We start from the raw sequence: 22,139 nt of genomic DNA, 5'->3' as shown, positions 1-22,139 counted from the left end.
GGTTGGCCCCAGTATTCGTTGGTGGGCAAAAAAAAAAAATAAAATAAAAAAAAAAAAAATAACGTTGGCCCAGCTTCTTCATCTCCTCATCACGTAATTTGAGATTATGTACAATCCCCTTCTCTAAAAACTTTCTCACCACCTTATATTCTCCTTCACTAAAATTTGTCTCATTTTCCCCACTTTAATATACATATTATATATTTTTTTAAAAAAATCCAAACACTCTGCATTGAGTGGCTCACTCTACTGTTAAATATCCAACATGTTTACATACATATTCATCCAAATGAACTATTCAAGAATAACTTGGTATCATAATATTATAAAAAAATGAAAAAAAGCAAAATAAATAAATGAAATTCAAATATCGTAAATCAAATGAAAGTTTAAATCGTAAATACTCATGACTTTTGCAACTTGACGTTTGTCTAATTTGACATCTGGCAAATTCATTGATACAAGTTGGACCTACAAAATTGAACCTTGAAAACATTCCAAGCATATTTCAAACAAAAATACACCTGGAAGACTATTAATTTATTTTTTTTTTCGGTTTTAGCTTTATTTAAAATCGAAAATTGGAGCTTTCATCAATTTATTTATGATTTTTTTTCTTAAGAAGGATTGAAGATTAAGTTTTAGAAAAGGAAAGTGTTGATGATTTTTGTGATGAAAAGGAGGATGAAAATGATGGCAGATTATGATCTTACTCACGGGTCATAAGTTAACAGTGCTTCCCCACTTGCGCAAAGGCATGTCGTCCCAATTCTCTAAATATACCAACGACCAAAGCTTCTAGTCATTCTGGCTCTCTTCATCATTATCATCATCATCATCATCATCAACATTTTCCGCTTCTTCTTCTTCATCTTCTTCGGCTTTGCTTGGTTTTTACTACTTGTTTTATATTTTTTTTTTTTTTGTTTCTTTCTTGTCGTCCTCAAAAATCTTGACTCATGGTCGTTGTTTATAAACATCTCACCAATTTGATCAATCACATTTTCAATTTTATAATAACTCATTTAAAATATCACTTATTGTCTTTTTAGATTTAATATTTTTCAACTTTGTTACCTCAAAAATTTATCTCAGCTATTTTTTTTTTATTTTTACATTTTATTACATTTTGAAATACATGTAAATATAAAACTATTCAGAGATACATTTGACCCACTTATTGACTTCTAATTATACTTTAAAAATAAATACGTGTACAAGTACAAATTTGATGGAAAAAAAAAATTATTTTAAGTCAAGGTATCAGCTTTCTTCCTCTTATAAAAATTATTTGAAAAAAAAAAACATCTATTTTTTTCCTCTATTATATTTGAAATGAAATTTTATATATTACAAAATTTTTCATGAAAAAAAAACAATTTACCAGTTGACTCAGTTGTTTTAAAATTATCTCTTAATTTTCATTCCAAAAGTATGACTTGAATATTAATTTTAGAACGATGACAAATTTATCATGAAAAATAAATTCAAAAAAAAAAAAAAATAATAATCCTAAAATTAATCATTGAAAAAAATGTATTTTCTAAAATAAAAAACAAATTAATTTTTTAGAAAAGTATTTTAATTATTTTATGAATTGTTGGTTTATTAAAAAATTTATAATTAAAAATAAAAATATGAATAAAAAAGAGAGGAAGGAAGTAAAGAAGAAAATACAAATTTCAACTTGCTGATATTTTTATTGGCGTTCTATTGGATATTTATATATTTCGTTGAGATCTATATTAAGAACAAAAATATTTCTAGTTGAATTCAAAACTCTGTACGTATTTGAAAATGTACTTTAAAAAAATTTATAGTGAAAGAAATTTAAAATGAATAAACCCTGTGTGAATTATTATCGCAATTGTTTAAGTTACATTTAAGCAAAGAAAGATTAATTTGTTGAAAATTAATTGTCCGGTATATTGTCCGTTAAAGCACCCTCTAATATCCAGGATTATTTATGAAAATAATCGCGTGTCTATCCATCAATGTCTCAACTCAAAACTGCACTTGACAGACGTGAGCTTAATTGTACATAAACTTCAAACTCGGTTTATAACTATTTCTGATGTGTACAACTATTAACACTTTTTTTTTTTTTTTTATTTAAAAATTTAAGTTTACTATCATTTCATGTCATATTAAGTTAACGTGTTAATAAACTTTATATTAATTATTCAACAATAAAGTTTATACCATGAATTTAAATTTTATAAATTTATTTATAAATAAATATTATTATTTTCATCATATAATATATACAAAAGTTTTATAAACATATTCAGTTTTAATTTACAAATATTAGGCATAACAGTTTGTCTGGTATTTATATTTGTAAAAAAAAAAAAAAGCTCCGTTGGCAAGTGGCTCAATCTTTAGAAAAGCTCATGAACTTTTCGGAAAAAATTTTAACTTGTCTGACCATTTATTGGAAGTACTACTGGCTGTCGAGTTGGCTACTGGCTGTTTTACCAGCTTTTCAACTCAATCGGTCTTAAATTTAAATCACAACTCAGTCAGTATAAAAGTTTCGACTCCAAAAAAAAGCTCAAAAAAATAAACATTTAAATAGAGATAATTACAAAATTTAATTATCTCTTATTGAATTGTTATAAATAAATGAAATAAAAAAATTAAATTGCTTATTTTTATTGTTAAAATAGATTTATATATTTAAAATTTATATTAAATAGTAATTGTTGTTTTTTGTTAATAATAAATAATAAAATTTCATTCATAAATAAATTTTAAAGATAAAATGCTATATTATATATTGTCTTAAAAAAAAAAAAAAATAAGCGAGAAAGCCAACGAGAAATTTTAGTCACGGGGGGAATATAAAAGATTTAAAGCTATTCTTAAAATAGTTGAACGTAGTGATTGGTGCAAGAAAGAGATGAGCTTTTTTTAAAGTGAGATGATATTTTGTATGTGTTAATGTACAAATCACACAAGTTAAAAGAAGATAAAATATATTATTTTAGAATGAGATGAGATTTAAAAGCATAGTGACTGCAAGACAGGATGAAAAAAGTGTTTTAGACTTTCGGTTAACCCTGGCTACTCAGGTTCTGTGATTTTCAACGTAACAAAATATTAAAACGACATTTATCGCGAGTTTTAAAATTAACATTTAATTAATAAAATTATATTCAAAAAAAAAAATATAACATGCCTCAAAATTAGTTGTTTATTCTTTTTGAATAAAAAAAATTTTATTGGATTAAATTAGCCAACAAGTTTCTCGCCGACAAAGTGAATCAAGTGCTCCAAAATTATATAAATAAATTTGTTTGTTTTAAATACTTAAAACACCATGACATCTTATAGAAATTACGTAAGTTTATATATAAAAAAAAAACGCAAGCTAATACGTGATGAAAAATAAAAAAAAAAATGACTAAAAATTGATTAATTATTTTGTTTTTTAAACTTTTTCATATTTTTTTTTTTTATATTATTAAAAAAAGTATTCAATTATATTTAATATACTGTAAGGTATTAGGAAGTTTTGCGTCTTGTGCACGTAGAATATTAAATTCAATTTGCCCACGTGTTCATTTCACTTCAGCAATGTCATATATACACAGTGAATATAAAAAAATTGTTTTTTTATTTTTAAAATAAGATGAGTTTGCAGAGGCCGTGTAAACAGTGATACGCATCGTGCGAACGTGTTTTTACCGTGAATATATATATCTATATGTACACTGCGGTTCTTTTTTACCCCATTTAAGCTTTATGTATACAAAAAATTTTCAACTACACGATATAATATCGCAACAAACATTCCAGATAAACATATATTTTTTTCTCTGTTACCAAAAGGAAAAAAATAATTAAAAATATAAAAAAAAGAAATTTAAATATCTTTAGATGAAAATATATCAAATAAAGCCAATATTTTAATTGAAAATAAATTTTATAACTTGAGTTAAAAATATTTTTACTTGAAATAAAATAAATATTTATTTAAAAGAATGTTTTTACTTGAAAAAAAAAAGGTTTTTCTCCACCAAAAAAATGTTTAGTTTAATAAAAAAAATTAGCTTAGTATATTTTTTGAGTTTATTGATGAATCAAATGGCATTTATTTATGTATTGATGAATAATTAATTGATTCTTTTGACATGTACAGTGAATTGAGACCTTTACTTTGCTATGATGAATCTCGATTGGTATTTCATTGGGATTACATATGCAAAGATAGAATGATATATAAATTGTTAGCTAGTGGTTTTCTATGTCGTCACTAAAAAAAGAACTGGACTAACATGGAATAAGGGGAAAAAAAAAATAAAATAAAGTAGGGGAAATAGAAAAGGATTATGCAATATGCAAATGAATTCAGTTAATTCTACCATCCGGCATTTCAAACGATTTTACTGCCAAAAAGAAGCCAGTAGAAAGGGACTAAGGATTTTATCATGTTGAAGCAAATGGTTTAAACAATAATAATAATTAAATTTATTTTTTTATTATTATTTTTGACAAAAACATTATTTAATTTATATAAATTTTCTTGTTATTTTATAATTTCATAAACAACAGTAAATAAATAACTAAAAATAACAATAAAAATATAAAATTTTCAAATATTTATTTTAAAAAATAATAACAATTGTTTTAATTATTTTTCAATAGGATATTTTTTTTTTATAATTATCCTAAGAAATTAGGAAAATAAAAAAACAATTTCTTCAAGTAAATTCTTCTTTATATTTTTTTTTTCATAGAAATAATAAATGGTTTTTCAAATAAATATTTGGTGTAGTCGCGTGCCATGTGATAGTTGGTATCGTGTTTCAAAATTCATGATTTGTTTTAAACAAATGAAAAAAAAAAAAAAAAAGAAACATGAAACACACAGAGAATAAAACAGAGTTAATATATTTATTTTTTTATTGTAAATGTATTTTTATAATTTTTTGATGTATGTATTTATTTGTAAAATGAAAAAAGAAAAAAAAAAAAAAATATTCATAAATAAAAAAAAAAATAAAAAAATGCACAGACAGTGCATTGTAGTATAAAAAAAAAGAAAAAAAAAAAACTGCAGTATATTTTCTAGTGATTGACTTAAATCCCAGGTATTATAAATTGTTTGTATGGGTATATTATAATTTACCACACATATGTAAAATATATTATACAATACACGATACATCATGTATGTTTATGTATATTTTAAAAACGACGAGGCAAGGTGCATGTAAGCGACATCATCACATTCATATTAAATGCATCGACGCTCATGCAAGGGGCCATAGGTGACACATACTGCTTCCGTCATCCCCATTTTATATATTATTTTTTTTTTTTTTTTATTATTTTTCATCCATGGTATTTACACCCTTCAAAAGCAGATAAAGCCATACAAGAAAAATAATATATACACATGATAATAATAATAATAAAAACAACAAACGACACATCACAGATTTTTTTTTTTTTCTTGCTTGCTTGCTTGTGCATACACAATATTGCATTTAGTTTTTCAGATGAAAATAAAAAGAAAAAAAAAAGCTTGATGAAATGCAAAAAAAAAAAAAATAGAACCCAAGGGCTTTAAATAGCTTCTTAGATGCCCTCGTGTTTGTCTACTGGGACTCTAATCATGCCCTGAAAAATAAATTGCAATAAAAAATAGTTGAGTGACAAATTTAAATTTATATTCTCTCGGAGGAATATGCATGGGTGTTTTAATGGTAAACGAGTTTAACCAAAAACCATTCATTGCCAAAATCAACAGAATCGATAAATAAATTCATCCACAAATGTCGACGTTATATTTTTTTTTTATTTTTATTACAACGAGGTCATCAGAGTTATCTTATTGTATAAATATTTAAAAAAAAGTAAAATATATTATTGTGTAGTTTGGTGATATTCTATATAGAAAATATATTTGGATTAACGCCAAAGTCAAGAGATTTTTGTATATAAATTTTTCGTGATATCTAGAATTTTTTTTTTCTATTTTTTTTTTGTACAACATCAATTGTGTTAATGTATTTTATCTGGTACGTAGACATTTCGCTATATATGCTGTCGACAATAATGGATGAATGTCAATCAATTGTCTTTCTATTTTACATTTTTATTTAAAATTTTAAAATGGTTTATGTAGGTGTGTGAGTGGGTGGGTGGGTTTTTTTTTTTAGTACAATAAATTCTACACTACTTGTGAATTTTATTCAAGTTTTAAAGTTCAGTGAAAAATCAAAAAGTTTGAACTTTTTAAAAACTCAATTATCCTTGAGTGACAAGTTGAAAATTTATTTCTTTTTATGAATTTAAACGTCTTAATGTGATCTTACCTGTCTACGATGCAACTAGATTATCTTGATATATATTTTTAATGGTTTTTTTAAAATAAAATTAGTTTTATTATTATCATCACTTTTCATTCATGATTTAAATTTTTTTTCATTATTGATTTTTGTTAATTTAAATGCCCTTGGCAGCTGAAAATAAATTAGTTTAATTTTTGATTTTTTAGATAATTTTTTAAGTCTCATTAATAAAAAATTTTTTGGGGTTTTTAAAAATCTCTTTACAAGCTTGAAATTCATCAAATTATTTAAATATTTGTCAGTAATTATTGACACAAATTTAAAATAACAATCAACTAAAAATAATTTTATAAATTAAATTTATTATGATTATTTCTATATAACTTGTAGCATTGAAATGATAAAAAATATTTGATAAATTTTTTTATAATCTATTTTTTAAAAGGCGTTGAATGTTTTTTTTATTTTTTCATAATAATCCGTTTTGTAATCTCTGGATGAATAAGGATTTTCAAAGGATTTATATATTTTTAAATATACTCAATGCGAGGTCACGTTTCTCAACTCCTAAACCTACAAATAATCCCAAAAAAAAAAAAAATTACAAACTCATATTTAAATAATGTATTTCAAATAAAAGAAAAATAAATAAATATCCTTAAACATTATATTGCATCAAAGTATTAATTCAAAAAAACAATTTATTTAAAAAATTAAAAATAAAGTTATTAAGTCATCATAAATAATTTATTTTCATAAATGCAAAACAACGTTTAAAACAAGCCAAAACTTTATCACCAGTAATTTAAAATTTAAATATTTTCAAAAGAAAAATTTCATCAAAACAAAAAGTACAATTTTTAACAATTGCTCGTTTGAATTTTCGTTTGTATTATTTTGTAATTTATTATTGTTTCATACTTGATTTCATCAATCACCATTTTGTTGTGTTAAATATATATACATCTTCAAAACTATATAAACTTTTTATCCAACTGACTTTGTCAAACTTGGACTAGAGATTCAAGAATGCCGGAAGTTTTCCAATTACGTGTGTACTCTCAAAATGTCTCAATTCCAAACATTCTTGATTCGATTGAATTTCCACCAAACTTATAAAACAAAAATTACAACAAATTTGTATCAAAAAATATATATCATTATATAATATTTATCATCATAAATATCTTCAACATAATTATCAACAAATTCAACAATTAAAAAAATAGTCAAAATAATTAAATTAGATCCAAAACATCAGTCAGTTTCCTCATTTATAACTCGTATTTTTTTCTTTTCATTTTATATAATTTCGCTTGCTAAAAAAAAATGCTGTATATTTGGCAAATATCCAAATTTAAAACCGTAAAATAACTCTCACTGGTTCTGGATGTATAGCAATGAAAAGCGTCATGAGACTCGTTGAAAACCAGCATTATGCTAGCTTTTACCATGTAAACAATGAACGAGTCCAAGGATTTATAAATACACCTATATGTTTATTGTCTACACACATATTATATCCAAATGAAAAAAACCAAAAAGAAAAATCATCTAACAATATAAATAAACACATCATTTTAATATACATTTGCAGGAAAAAAAATGATTAAAAAAAAAAGAAAAAACACAAATGATATACCAACAATAAAAAGAGTCATGTTTTGAAAAATAAAAATTAATTAACAGTCAGCATGTAACTTTGATGATGTTGTTTATTAAAAATGTAAAATTTCAAGTCATTTAAATAAATTGTCCTGACAATGTCAAATGATGTTTGTATCATATTGTAAATAATAATTTTGTCGAAATTTAGTTGAAGCTGTAGGTTAAATTGACTTGACACTCTTCAATGACAATGTTAGCCTTTGTATGAATTTATATTTCTGTCTTTGTTTAGATACAATTTATCTCCATCATCAATTGAACAATTCACCCTGTTACAAACTACCATCTCTTACCAGCATCACGCAATTCTCTATTCGATTATTAGACACCCCTTCATCCCCTTGAAAAAGACCAGGGGTTTGGGTACCATGTCAAATTAAATTTTCACTAATTAATCATTATATTTATTATACTGTGTCATGTGTATACAATGTAATATAAAATTATTTGAGTTATATCATTTAATTAACAATTTACAAATATATTATTTGACATGGTTAATTAATATTGATTGATGGCTGATAAATAATAAATCATAATTTACATTGTTAATAAAAATTTTATTTAATACAACAAAAAGCTTAATTATTATTTATTTAAATAAAAAAAAATTAATATTTATTATTAGATAATTTTTATAAATAAATTAAACTGTTGAAAAACATTTTTTTTTTTTTTTTCTATTTATTTTTATATGTTGTATGGTGACTTGAGCTATGAAAATAAAACTTTTTTTTTTTTTGAGGATATCTTAACATTACCTTGACGACTATTTATAAATAGAAAATAATTTCTAAAGCTTCACTATGATAATATATTTTTAGCTCATAAAAAATACCAAGATATTTCGAGTGAAAAATTTGAATCGAAATTAATTTTGTTTATTAAATTTTAGGCTTGTTTTAATTAATTATTTGCAATTTATTTATAAAAAGAAAGAGATATAAAGAAAAAAAAGAATAAATATTTTTTTGAATTATTTAAGATCATTTTATAATTATTTTTAATTATAGTAATTAATTAAGTTTATTATTAGTTATAAGGATTTTTTCTTTTTGTAAATTTATTGCTATTTAATAATAATAATAATGAGTATATAAATATTATTTTAAATATAAATATTGATACATCTTCGTGTACTTAGTGATTAGTGGTTGTATGTATTTGAGCTAATATATATAGTAAATCTGCAAACATATAGTAAAAGAAAAAAAATCCATTTGTAAATATTGAAATGATCGATTTTGTGTGCGATTCTCAGTGATCGTTATGTATGTATATACCACAAATTCCATAGGGCTTAACATTCAGTTGAAATAGTGGTTACATGTGGTATACCGAGAGTTGGCTCGTAGAAACCAGCATCCCCCTTGAAATCCAATGTCCGAATAGTAATTCATTTATATTTCACTGTGGATATGTGTGCAAGCAACCAAGATATTGAGAATTGAAATTTTACCTTCCGGCATGTTTGTATCATCAATCCAAAAGTAAACCTCAAACTTAAACTGTTTTTTATATATATCTATAAACCGAGGAGTTTCAACTGTATTTATATTTAAAAAAAAATTAAGTAAAATAAATAAATAAATAAAATTAAATTTAATTATTTATTTATTTATTTATCTTATAATTGTTTCAAAAAAAAAATTATTTTTTAATAGAGATACAGCTGATGGGATGGACGCAAAAGTTTTTCAAGTTTTTCATTTATTTATTTAACAACAAACGCAAAGCTGGAAAATTATGAAAATTTGCGAATATACAATGTATAAAGTGAAACCCCCTGAATATTATCATATGGATTTCCAACCGAAACGTTTGTTGTAGAATAAACAAATACAGTAGCAGTCTCCGATAGCACAGCTTAGTCATGATGTCACTAAATCTGGCCATGAATAACCCTTTGAATAGAACATTAATTTATTTGTAGAAATATTCTATTTAATTTTTAAAAAAATTTAACTATTTATTTATAATAATCATTATTTTATTTATCAAAAAAATATAAAATTGATTTTTTTTTTAACAAGGTCACATGCTGGAAAATAAAATATATAAAAAAAAAAATTTGTGCAAGTGATATTTTTCCCTTTTTTTTTCAACAAGCTGTTTCTATTCCCATCAGCTGTTTTTCTGCCCTGAAGCACAATACCAACACTCTCTTGACATTTACCAAATCAATTTCAAAAATAAGATAAAAAAGAGAAAAGAAATTTAGTTTAAATAATAATAACAATCTTCCCGAAGATAATAAAAATAGAATATAATTTTTATTTTCTAAAATAAGGTCAAATGACTTATATATTTATAAAAGTCTATGAGTCAGATCATTGATATTGTTGACCCGTTTATTATTTCACATGTAAGTTAACATGTGTTTATTTTTGATGGATCAATGAATGAACTATATTATACCAGAAAATATAAATAAAAATATAGTTCTTATTTGTTTTGTCTGGGATATGTCAAACACTTGTATATATATTTAAATATCAATTGCACATTTTGTTTAAAACAAATTTAACTATGCAGTAAAAATTAATTTAAAAAATTTAAAATTCACTGTGTGTAGCTTTGTAACAAGTATATAATTTTGGCAAACGTTAGAGAATTTTTTTTTCATTTTTAATGAGTTAAAAAATTATAATTTTACAAAAAAAATCAATGCAGTAATAATTTTGTTAAAAACACATACTCAATTTATATTTTCTCAGTACATAGTTTAATATCAATGCTTCTAATTTTATTTTTATAATAATATGGGTTAAATACTGTGTCAAATATATATTATTTAAATCATTAAGCTATTTTGAATATTGAGGTAGTTAAATTATTTAATGGTCTATATAAATTTAACTGCTTATTGAATTAATATTTTTTTTTTTTACATTTTTTAAAATTGTTTTTGAATATATAATGAATATACTTTGATAAATATATATAGAAAATACAGATGGAATTTTGTGGGGTATAGTTGCAATGTCCCAATTCCATTATCGCCACGAATAGCATTACCATAATAACGAGTCTCGTATTGGGTAAAGAGCAAAGAGAAGGGATAAAGGCGGGAAAAAAAAACAACAAAAAATAATAGTGCTATATCGTTTTGTACTTGGGCTTAATTAGACTTTATTTTTATTAATTTATTTATATTTTTTTTGCTGGTCAAAGAGATATGAAAAAGTACAAAAAGAATATATTTTTTATTTTATTTTTTTATATTTTTAATAATAACAATAGTAATAATTTAAATATTTAAAAATTACATGAGTTTATTGACGTTATTAAGGAAAAATAGAAAATAATTAATTTGTATTTTTAGATATTATGTAAATAATATTATCAGAGATACTTTGTGAGTTGAGAAAATTTAAATCGATATTTACGATGATGGGGTATTAGAAGGCACTTGTATAAAATATTTGCCTTGTTGAATTTTCAAGTGGTATATACACTCAAGTAGATACTTTTAAATCGTTATGAAACAAATATTTCCGGTAATACGCAATCTCACATAATACATCCTACAACTGCATTTAAAATTTTTTAATATTTATATTATAAAATTATAAAATTTTTATCAAAATAACTTGAAAATAATTTTTAGAAAAATAAAAAAAATATTAAATTCTTGTATTGTTTTAAATATTTTTTATTTAAAATAGTTATTTATTTTTGTTACTTTCACTTGTCTGCCACCCGGTGTATAATTTTGAAGTTTGAAAATGCGTAGAAAGTCTGAGGTTAATACACTCACTGCAGTTTGGCATTATGCCAAATTTAATTGAACTAAATTGACAGTAATATTTTTTTATTTTTTTTTCACTTCCAATTATAATAAATCATGAATATCATTGTTATTTAATTATTATTATTGTTAAATTAATTTATTTTTTACAACAAAACAACTTTTGATCTTGTGAATGAATTTTTTTCTTTTTTTTTTTTGACAATTTGATTGATGATTCATTGTATTGATTGTCTATGTACATAAATTTAATATTTAATTTTTTTTAAACAAAACAAGTTGCAATTGATGTAAATATATTGAATGTAAAATGATTTTGATCAATTGTCTAGAACAAATAAAAGTTAAAATAATAAAAATATAAAATTATAAAATTGACAAGTATAAATACATCAAAATAAATTGTATTTTCATAACAAGTATATAATTTAAATACCATTATTTAATTTTTAATGAGTAACAGTATAATGTAATGTGAAAAAAAAAAATAATTATTTATTTTAAATGTAGAATGATCCTGGGTCATACAGGCCAAGAAGTGGCGCCAGCGTAGGCGTTTCGTTGGCCCGAAATTCAACGAGTAACACAGGTTTATCAAGCTATCGTACTGGTTACAGTGGAGGATTAAGTAGTGCACGTGCTCCATCATCATCTTCATCATCATCAACAACAACAAAAACATCATCTGGATATGGTGCTGGATTTACAAGACGAGACAAAGTTAATGATGATAAACCAACTTATAAATTTACATGTAAGAATAAATAAATAAATAAATAAATACATAAATAAATAAAAAAATAAATAAATAATTTAATAATTTAATAAATAATATAATTAATAATTATTATTGCAAATAATAATTTTTTAAATTTAAATTATTCAAATTTGAATTTAAATCGAAACTGGTGGCGCTCTTGCGGTGCCCTTGTAAACTAGTAAAAAGGGTTACGCCATTTTGTTATGATTATTATTTGTGTGAGATAAAAAAAAAAAAAATAATTATCATTTGTTTTAGCTGCAAAGACAGATACAAGTAGATTGAATACAGGTCGTACATCAGCTGAAGATTTGCGTGCAAAAAGTCCAGTGTCAGAACGTTCTTCATCATTGTATGAAAAATATAGTTATAATCCAAATAAAACAACAACAGTACTTGATAAATATAATCGTGGTTTAACAACGCGTAATAAAAATACAGATATACCACAACGTTATGTTGCAAGTTCATATCAAGGAAGTGGACTACGTAATTATGAAACAAGAACAATTGATAATAATAAAAATGAACGTAATGATCATTCCAATACATATAAAAATACAACACAACGTAATAATAATACATCAACATCATCAAGAAATTCACGTGAACCAAGTCCTGAAGTTGGCACAAAGGGTATTCGTGTTTATCCAAGAGTAACAAACTATGCCAAAACTGGAAGCACAAGTAAGTTATTTATTCAATAATAATGATAATAATGATAACGAAATTGTTTGATATAAAAAAAAAAAATATATCTAATAGACAATGACATAAAAGGTTTAAATCTCATTGAAATATCGTTTGTCTATAGTCTTTTTTTTATTATGTATTTAATCTTTGAATATTCTTTTTAAAAAATAATATTTTTTATCTTTCAATTTTGTTTTTGATCTTTCAAGCTGAAGGAACACCAATTGCCCCAAGGTACACCACAAGCTCTTCAAGATTCACTGGGTCCATATCGCGAAATCCATCAGAACGTAGTTGTACCAATGCCGGAAGCTATTCTGGTGCAGAAAGGCTTCATTCTTCATCCAGTGTTAAAAGTTTGGCAAACTACAAAGAAAAAGTACCAAGTGAATTGACTAAAGAAGAACAAGAAAAGGAAATTCATTTTGATAATATTGATAATGATGATGATGAGATTAAAAATAATGAAAATTTAAATAATACAGAAAATATAAATCAAATTAAAAATGATAAAGATAATAAAGAAAATAAAATTGAGGAAGAAGAAAAAAATGATGAAAAAATAATAGTAATTGTTGTAACACGTGGTACATCACCAGGACCACCAGCATCATCAGCATTTGTACGTAATAGACGTGCTGATGCATCACGTCAAATACAAAGAGAATTAATAAAATATAAAAATAAAATAATTGAAACAAAAGATGCTGAAATACAATCAGATAAAATTGAAGATACAACAAGATATTCAAGATTTTCTGGAACAAGAGTATGGCCATCCTATGTTGATAAGTATCAGTCAACTAGTACATATTCAAGAGGATATAGTCCAAGAATAAGTAACTTTGGCTATCGACAACTTGATAACAATTCTACTTCAAAACTAACTGAGCCAACAACAAAAATTTCAAGTGTCGTCAATCAACAAGTTACAAATGATGATAATAAAAATAATAACAATAACTTAAATGATACAAAAGATGAAAAGAAAAAAAGTATTAAAAAAAAAGATTCAATAACGTCATCATCGTCATCTGAAAGTTTACAAATATCAAATGCATCCAAGTCAGTATCACGTAATGGCTCAAGTAAATCATTGAATCAACAACAGCGTCAAATGACACGTGGAGATTCATCAGATTCAACTGTCAGTTTGCCAACTGGCAAATCTAAATCAACGTCATCATCATCAGCATCTTTGTCGTCATCAGTTTGTGGATTGAGTCAAGGAGTAAAAATAAAAAGCAACAGTGCCTCTTCAGCAGTTACAAATTCAACACTATCATCAACAAAACAAAGTACAAATAATTCTTCTTCACCTTCATCTGCATCATCAGTACAAACAGGTAATACAAGAACAACAAGTTGTTCACCAGATACAACACGTGGTAAACCACCAGTACCAAAAAATAATATTAATAATAATGATTCAAATATTAATAATAATAAAACAACAAATTTAACAAAATATTTTCATAAAGATAATCGTAGTAAATCATTACAAAATATGAATGATAAAAATAAACAAAAAAAATATACAAAAAGTTTATCACCAGGTTCACAAGAATCAGACAAAAATAATTATGATAATAATAACAACAACAATACAATTAAAACATTAAAAACAACAAAAACAATATCAAAAAGTCCATCATTACCACGTTATGTTGTATTAAAAAATTCAAGAAGTAATTCAATATCACCAAGAGCAATTAAAAATTCATTAAGTTCAAATTCTGATAGTTGTGATACAAGTAGTAGTGATTCATCATCAAGTGATAATAATGATGACAATACATCAGACATACATAATAATAAAATTTGTAAAAAGAAAAAAAAAAAATTAAATACATCAAATAGTGAAATAAAACGTGGTTGTATTAGTGGTGCTTCATCAAGAACAAGTATACTTGTATCATCTGCTGATGAATTATCATTAACAATGGATAAACCACCAAGACCACCATCAAATTTACGTTCACGTAGTGATAAATCATCAACAACAGCAACAACAAAATCAGAAGAAGCTAAAGCATTTTTAATACGTACATTAGCACCAGTTACAAATCAATATAAAAATAATCATGATGATTATGATAATGATAATGATTATAGTGATAAAAAAAATTCAATTAAAAAAACAATTAATAATCAAAAAAATATATCAAAGAGTCAAAGTTTTACGAATTCAGAAATGAATTCTGATAAAACGAAAAATGGTACTTTGATACATCAATCTTCTGGGGATAGACCATGGTGGCTCGATTCAAACTCAGACAATGTACCAGAGGGAGTTGAAAAAGTAAACATATGTCATGATGAAATCAGCCAAGAGACAACTGTCAGTATAAATCTTCCAGACGATGGTGAGTCAATTGAATTTTATTTTATTTATTTTTAAATTAATACAAATAATTATTTGAACAGGTAAATTTAGATCAAGACCATGGAGACAAGATTCTGGTGAACGTGCTTGGTGGCTTGAACAAGATGATAATAATACAACAACAAATAATGAATTGTCAGTGTCACCAGTGATACCAAGACGTAATTCAAGTCGTTCAACAACAAAATCAAATGAGCATAAAAATAATAAATTAAAACATCAACAATCTGGTGAACGTGCATGGTGGATGAGTGAAGATCCAAGTGATGTACCTGAGGGTATTGAAGTTTATTCACCAGTTGAAATTTTATCACCAACAACAAGTTTAAATAATCAAAATACATTTGATGATGATAATCAACGTACGACAAATTCAAATAGAATAAGACACGTTGAATCTGGTGAAAAAGCATGGTGGATGGATAATAATTCAGATATACCCGAAGGCATTGATATTATAACACATGATATTGAATCAAATAGCAATTCTGATTCATCTGAATCATATGAAAAATATGATATTCACAATACATCAAATTCACAATCAATAATTTTATCAAAATTTCCAATTGAATTTCCACCACCACCACCACCACTACCAACAACACCAACAACAACGACAACAACACTTTCAGATGAGCCACTTGGTGATCGTGCTAGTCCTGAGGGAGTAAGTTTTTTTCAATTTATTTTTTTTTTTTTCAATTGATAAATAAATTTATATAAAATATTTTTTCAATTCAATTTTCAAAAGATTTAAATGTAAATATATTTTTTTTTATTTACAGTAAAAATAAAATTGATATATTTACTTTAAATTATAAAAAAATTTATTTTTATATAAATAAAAAAGCAATATATTTTATTGTAAAAAAAATAAAGAAATATGGTTTTTTTTTTTTAGGGAGAAAATCCTCCAGCACCACCAGAATTTTATAAAGGTCGTAGTTGTTCACCTTACGACAATCTTCAACTATTAAATTGTTCATTGCCATCAAGAAAATCTTCACCACGTAAAAGACCATCAACTTTACCCCTCTTTATTGGTAATCACACGAATATTGATGATCTTCTTGGTAATTTATCACCCCTTCAAAGTCCTGTTATGTCACGTATAAGAAATCAAGAAATCAATGGTAAATACTTTTTTTTTTTTTTATTATACTTTTTTTCCTATATAAATTCTCTATAATAATATAACAAAAGTGTAATCAATTTAAATTAAATAATGGATTACATGTAAAGCAATTTTAACGAAATAAATTATACACAAAACAATTGATTTTATTACAAACAATTGTTGATGTATATAATGAATATTCAGGTATTTAATTATAAATTTTATAATACTCAAATTACATAGTTGATAGTATTGTTATACATGCTGATACATTTAATCCATTTGACAATATATATATTTAAGTAAAACAACATTCAATAAAGTAAATAAACTAACCAATATTAAATTTACCACTATATCTATTAAATACTATTTAATATTCATGAAATAGTTGTTGGTTAGTTTAACATACGTTTCAAATAAACCATATATGTACAAATACTTTTAGTAATAATAAATTGTATTTGTATGTTACAGATAATTCAGATGAAAGTTCTGAATGTGAGGAAATTGATGCTGATCAAGTTATCATTCATGATAGTACACCAAAGACCTCTGTTATTCAACGTTGCATAAGGTAACTTGAAAAATAATAATAAAAGTTTTTTTTTTTGTTATTTTTATTTTCTTTTCAAACTGGTAATTAAATAGCTATTAATATTTTTTATATATTTTTAATTTACAATACTTTTCGACACGTGTAATAGTAATAGTAAAAAATTTGTAAAATCGAAATAATTTTTTTCGAAAATCAAAATAACATTTCTTATTTTTATTTTTCAGGGACATTGAACGACCACAACCGGATGGCTACATTCCGGTGAGTACAATCAGTTAAATATATTTTAAAATGAAAAAAAAAAAATATATACAAATGTAAGAGAGGGAAAAAGTAAAAAAAAAATTTAAAAATGTACAAAAAACTGTCTATGTAAAACGTCTGGTGCTTTGAAAAATATTTTCCCCTCTATTATATATTTATATATTTTTTTTTCTTCATATTTTTTACTTAGCATTTTATTCGCGAGACATTTAACAAGGGCATGTATATTGCAAGGCCTACAGACGTCGAAAGAAAGGCTTTAATATAAAAGAAAAAAAAAAAAACTTGAAAACAAAAGCTTTGGATGTTGATGGGAAACAGGTCGTTCAGTACGTTTAGATTTTATATGAGGGTGGCAATGTCATATATACGTTCATGTTTTTGGCGTGACAAACAAAAAAAAAATATGAAAAAGTGATAAAGAGAGAGATTATTCATGAAAAGCTTCCCCTTTGTATACTTGAGTTTTATTAACAAATGCACTGTCAGTTTTATAAATGTATTTTTTATTTATTATATTATTTATTTATTTATTTATTTTGGTAAAACTTGGCTCGTCGTGCATTTGTTGTATTGAAAAGCGATTGAATATTAATATTTCTAGCTGTTAAATAGTGGCAGTGTATGCATTAGAAGCCTTTGAAAATATACGAGCCATAAATTTAGCTTTGAAAGTCATTTGATTGACACAAAGTTGTGCTTGAATTTTTAGAGATAATAATATTTTTTTAAATATTAACACTTAGCTTGTTTGTAACTTGTATCAATGAAAAGCTTCGTGATTATATTTTCAGTTGGCAATTATTATCCCTTCTTTGTGATCTCATGATGACAGGCTAATGACATGGCTTTATAATGTCAATCAATTGTTTATCCTGGCTTTCGAAATACTTGACAAACGAAATTCTCTCTCTCCCTCGTCTCGTTAGAAAAATTCTTTCACAATTTTTATTACTATTTTTCTCAGTGTATATTTATTCTTTTATACACATCTAATTTATTTATAATTTTAGATTTTTTCAATATTCTTATCTCGTATCACGATAATAATGGCAAGCAAATTTTTTTCGTTGAAAGTTTCTCGCACGTGCTCTTTTGAAAAAAAAAAACATAATAAAATAAATTGTATATCAAACTTTCACAACTGTAGATTGAATTGAAAATATGTTTTTGACAATATGGTTTCTTTAAGAATATAAAATTCATCAATTGAATTTAAACTAGATATTTTAATAATTTTTTATCTATATTTTAAAACTTCAAAATACAAAAGTATACAAAAGAAACAATTTTAAAAAAAAAAATATAAAAATCACATTAAAAAAATATTTTAAAACTTTGTATATATATTTTTTTATACAATTTATCTTTTAATATATTTTTTTATTATTCATTCTATCATTTCCGACACTTTTGCATGTCGTCACGTCGTGATAACAATTCACAACGATTCACAATAAATTTACCAGCTATAAAATGGTAAATAAAACATTTCGAAAAAATAAAAAAAAAAAAGCCCAGAATATATATGGTTAAAAAAAAAATTGGATATATAAAAGTGTTGAGAGAGTGAGAGAGGAAGTGAGAGTTGACCAAAAAGAAAATAGTTTGATAAAAAAAATATAAAAAATATAAATTTTTCAATATGCCTATGTGTGTGTGGGCAAATTCGATAGACAATTTGTGTGTGAGTACAATATCATGTGAAAAATTTATTTAAAAAAATTTAAATAAATAAAAACAAATATATTTGTGATATATATATAAAGAGCCCGGGAGAATGTTCAGTAAAATAAGAAGGGGGTTGTCCGTACGGTGGCAGGTCGATCGCCACAGCCGACAGGTGTCCGCGAGTTTCAGTGTTGCGGCGGCCGCTCGCGAGATTAGGCGCGTTGTTATGTCGTTCGCGCGTTTTTTTTTTTCAAAAAAAAAAAAAAAAAACAATAAAAACATTAACGACAATAAACAATTAAACCGATCGACATAGTTTTATATATTCTTCTATGATTTAAAATAATTATTTATCATTTTTACTCCAAAAAAAAAACAAAGTTTTTACTCCAAAATGTAAGCAAGTTTAACTCAAAGTTTTGTGTATATTGTTGTTTTTTTTTTAAATTTGATAAGGGTGGGGTTAATAAACCCTTTATACTGATATCATTGTGTACATATATATGTATATATATTACATACATACACGTGACCTTCGATTTTGCAAAGACATATTCAAAGACGATCAAAAGCGCAGACTCCATCAGGATAAAACTGGTATTACGCATGTACCATGTTAACAAATTATTATTAAATTTATACACTCAATTTATTTACAATATATTACTACTCTATATATTGATATTATTATTTTTTTAAAAATATTTTAATTAAAAAAACTACAGCACATTTTTTTTGAGTAAAATTAATTTTTTATTTATTTTTTTCTACTTGTTTCTTAATTAAAATGATTAATAAACGTGACATTATTTTTGACATAAAAATATTACGAAATATAAATTTAAAAATATATATATAAAGAAACAAAAAAAAAAAACAATTCAATTGTCTTTTGATTAATACTAAATGCAATCCAATTAAAATCGATCTACTGGTATGATTAAAAGTTGTTGTGTTTTTGTTTGAAATAACCCTTGCAATATTAAACGAGATATAATAACGAAAAAAAAAAAAAAAACAAACAATCATAAATAAAAAGTAGAATTTATTAAATTAATACAATTATTATTACCTTCTTTTTTTATTTGGAGTGATGAAATTTTATACGAATCACCTGAATATATTTTTGTAATATTTTTCGACTCTTTGGAGTATATTTCGAGAGGCATGGCGCAGACTCGTTTTCCCCAGTCCCCTCTTAACCTTCCTTCCTTTTTCTTATTTTTTTTTCAAATTTTTTTTTTGAATTTTTTCTTTTCTTTGAGTTGCTTTGCGTCGTCGTTTCACTTACTTTCCTTGTCTCTGGCACTGTACGCATAGAGCCGGTAGCAGACAAACGTGTATGTATTTTTTTTTTTTTTTCATTTTTCTTTTTTTATAATTCTCTACACCTACAGTATGTATATATGTATGGATATACCTTGTCCACATTTATTTTTCTTCTTTTCATTCTCATCCTTGTCCGGGTTCATTGGGGGAAATTTTAACATAACATATCGAACAATACCCAATGCATAACGAAAAGGAAAATTTTTTTTTTTACTGGGAAAATTCTAACAAAAAATGTATGTACTCTATGCATTTGAGTTTAATCATCAATCTGAATGGTACATTTTTTAAAAATACAATGTGAATCTTATGATTTTTTGATTATTAATTATTGTATTTTAAAAAGAAGGTCATATATTTTATTCGTGGTCAAGGTTGAATTTAAAACCAAATTGAAACCCTCCAACAAAATGACGTATGCTTATTATACTAAATTAAAGCTGTTGATTTTTTTTTTTTTTTTTGCATTTATTGATTTATAAAATAATGAATGTTATTTAAAAAATTTAACTTTATATATATATATTTTTATTTATTTAAATAATACGACAGTTTAGAGGACAAAGTGGATAGGAGAAATACTTGACGACGACAAAGACGACGACGACGACAATTCAAGCAAATAAAAAATTTTTAAAAAAATTATAAAAAGCAAAAAAATAAAGGTAAAAAGGTAAAATATTGTTGTATGTATATGTAATATATATATGTTAACGTGTATGTGTTGTGCCCACGAATGAACCGGTTCGTTGAAATATACGAAGGGACGGTTTGAGGCACCGAAGGCAAACGCGTTACAACTTTGAAGCATTTCAACTTCAACGAGTGATACACTGATGCGATTTTTCATTCAAATATATATAATAAACAATATATATATTGTTTATTAAATCACATATATTTTCTCTTTTATTTAGCTATTGTGACTATTTTTTTTTTTTTTAAACTTTACTATTATCATTTCGAAATCGAAAAAAGAAAAGAAAAAGAATTTCGATTGAGGGAGGAGGACGGGAGGGTAATTTGGTGTGGGGTTGTTGATGAAATATGTCGTTAACGTGTCGTGTACAGTATTTAAACGATGTTGATCCATTCGCATATGCGAGCTCCTATCCAGAACCACCCAGACCACCCGTCCACACCTTCAGCGCGACCTTGCCGTTGATCAACCAGCTTGCCGCAGTGCATCGACTTCTTCGTGCACCTCACAGGGTGAGTTTATTTTTTATTTCATTCAACATGATAAACAAGAAAATTTATGAAATTAACTTGAAAAATACACTAATAAGTTATTAAATTAAAATTATAAAAAAACAACAAAAAATTGAAACAATAATTTGACGATAATTAAAATTATTCAAAAAATTTTTATATTTATTTAAATAATTATTTGACTATTCAATTATGATGATTATTATTTTTATTTTTTTATTTATTTTATAATTAATATATATGTGTGAATGAAAAAAATTAATTTATATATCAAATTGGTTTTTTTTTCTTTGGCAATTTTTTTTTTTTTTTTTGAACATTGGTTAACGGTAGAATTGGCGCCCCCGCGCCAAACAAGACAAAAAAAATATATATTGAAAAGTTAAATAAATTTAAAAAAAAAATACGTTTATGGGGCCTCTTG

General features: G+C 24.7%; 1 protein-coding gene across 13 annotated transcripts in view; it reads left to right on the top strand.

Annotated features, from left to right (window-relative positions):
* The first annotated feature begins 3,013 nt into the window (after positions 1-3,013).
* The window catches only part of LOC122860330 (FH1/FH2 domain-containing protein 3), an 89,468-nt gene continuing 70,342 nt past the window's right edge, over positions 3,014-22,139 (top strand). For 6 of the 13 annotated variants that reach the window (XM_044164102.1, XM_044164106.1, XM_044164101.1 and 3 more), the window contains exons 1-8: positions 3,045-3,343; positions 12,232-12,475; positions 12,740-13,168; positions 13,384-15,540; positions 15,602-16,230; positions 16,465-16,696; positions 17,158-17,257; positions 17,464-17,500. In XM_044164102.1, the coding sequence (XP_044020037.1) occupies positions 3,323-3,343; positions 12,232-12,475; positions 12,740-13,168; positions 13,384-15,540; positions 15,602-16,230; positions 16,465-16,696; positions 17,158-17,257; positions 17,464-17,500 (3,849 nt within the window). In that variant the 5' untranslated portion in view covers positions 3,045-3,322. Of the gene's footprint in view, positions 3,344-12,231; positions 12,476-12,739; positions 13,169-13,383; positions 15,541-15,601; positions 16,231-16,464; positions 16,697-17,157; positions 17,258-17,463; positions 17,501-21,420; positions 21,716-22,139 lie in introns of those variants that run through there. The other 7 variants (XM_044164104.1, XM_044164100.1, XM_044164108.1 and 4 more) reach the window with 5 other exon arrangements.

Source organism: Aphidius gifuensis, linkage group LG1 (genome assembly GCF_014905175.1).
Source record: "Aphidius gifuensis isolate YNYX2018 linkage group LG1, ASM1490517v1, whole genome shotgun sequence".
In the NCBI taxonomy this organism is placed as follows: domain Eukaryota; kingdom Metazoa; phylum Arthropoda; class Insecta; order Hymenoptera; family Braconidae; genus Aphidius; species Aphidius gifuensis.
Note: the sequence above shows the minus strand (reverse complement) of the source record. Positions and strands in the feature narration are given on the sequence as shown.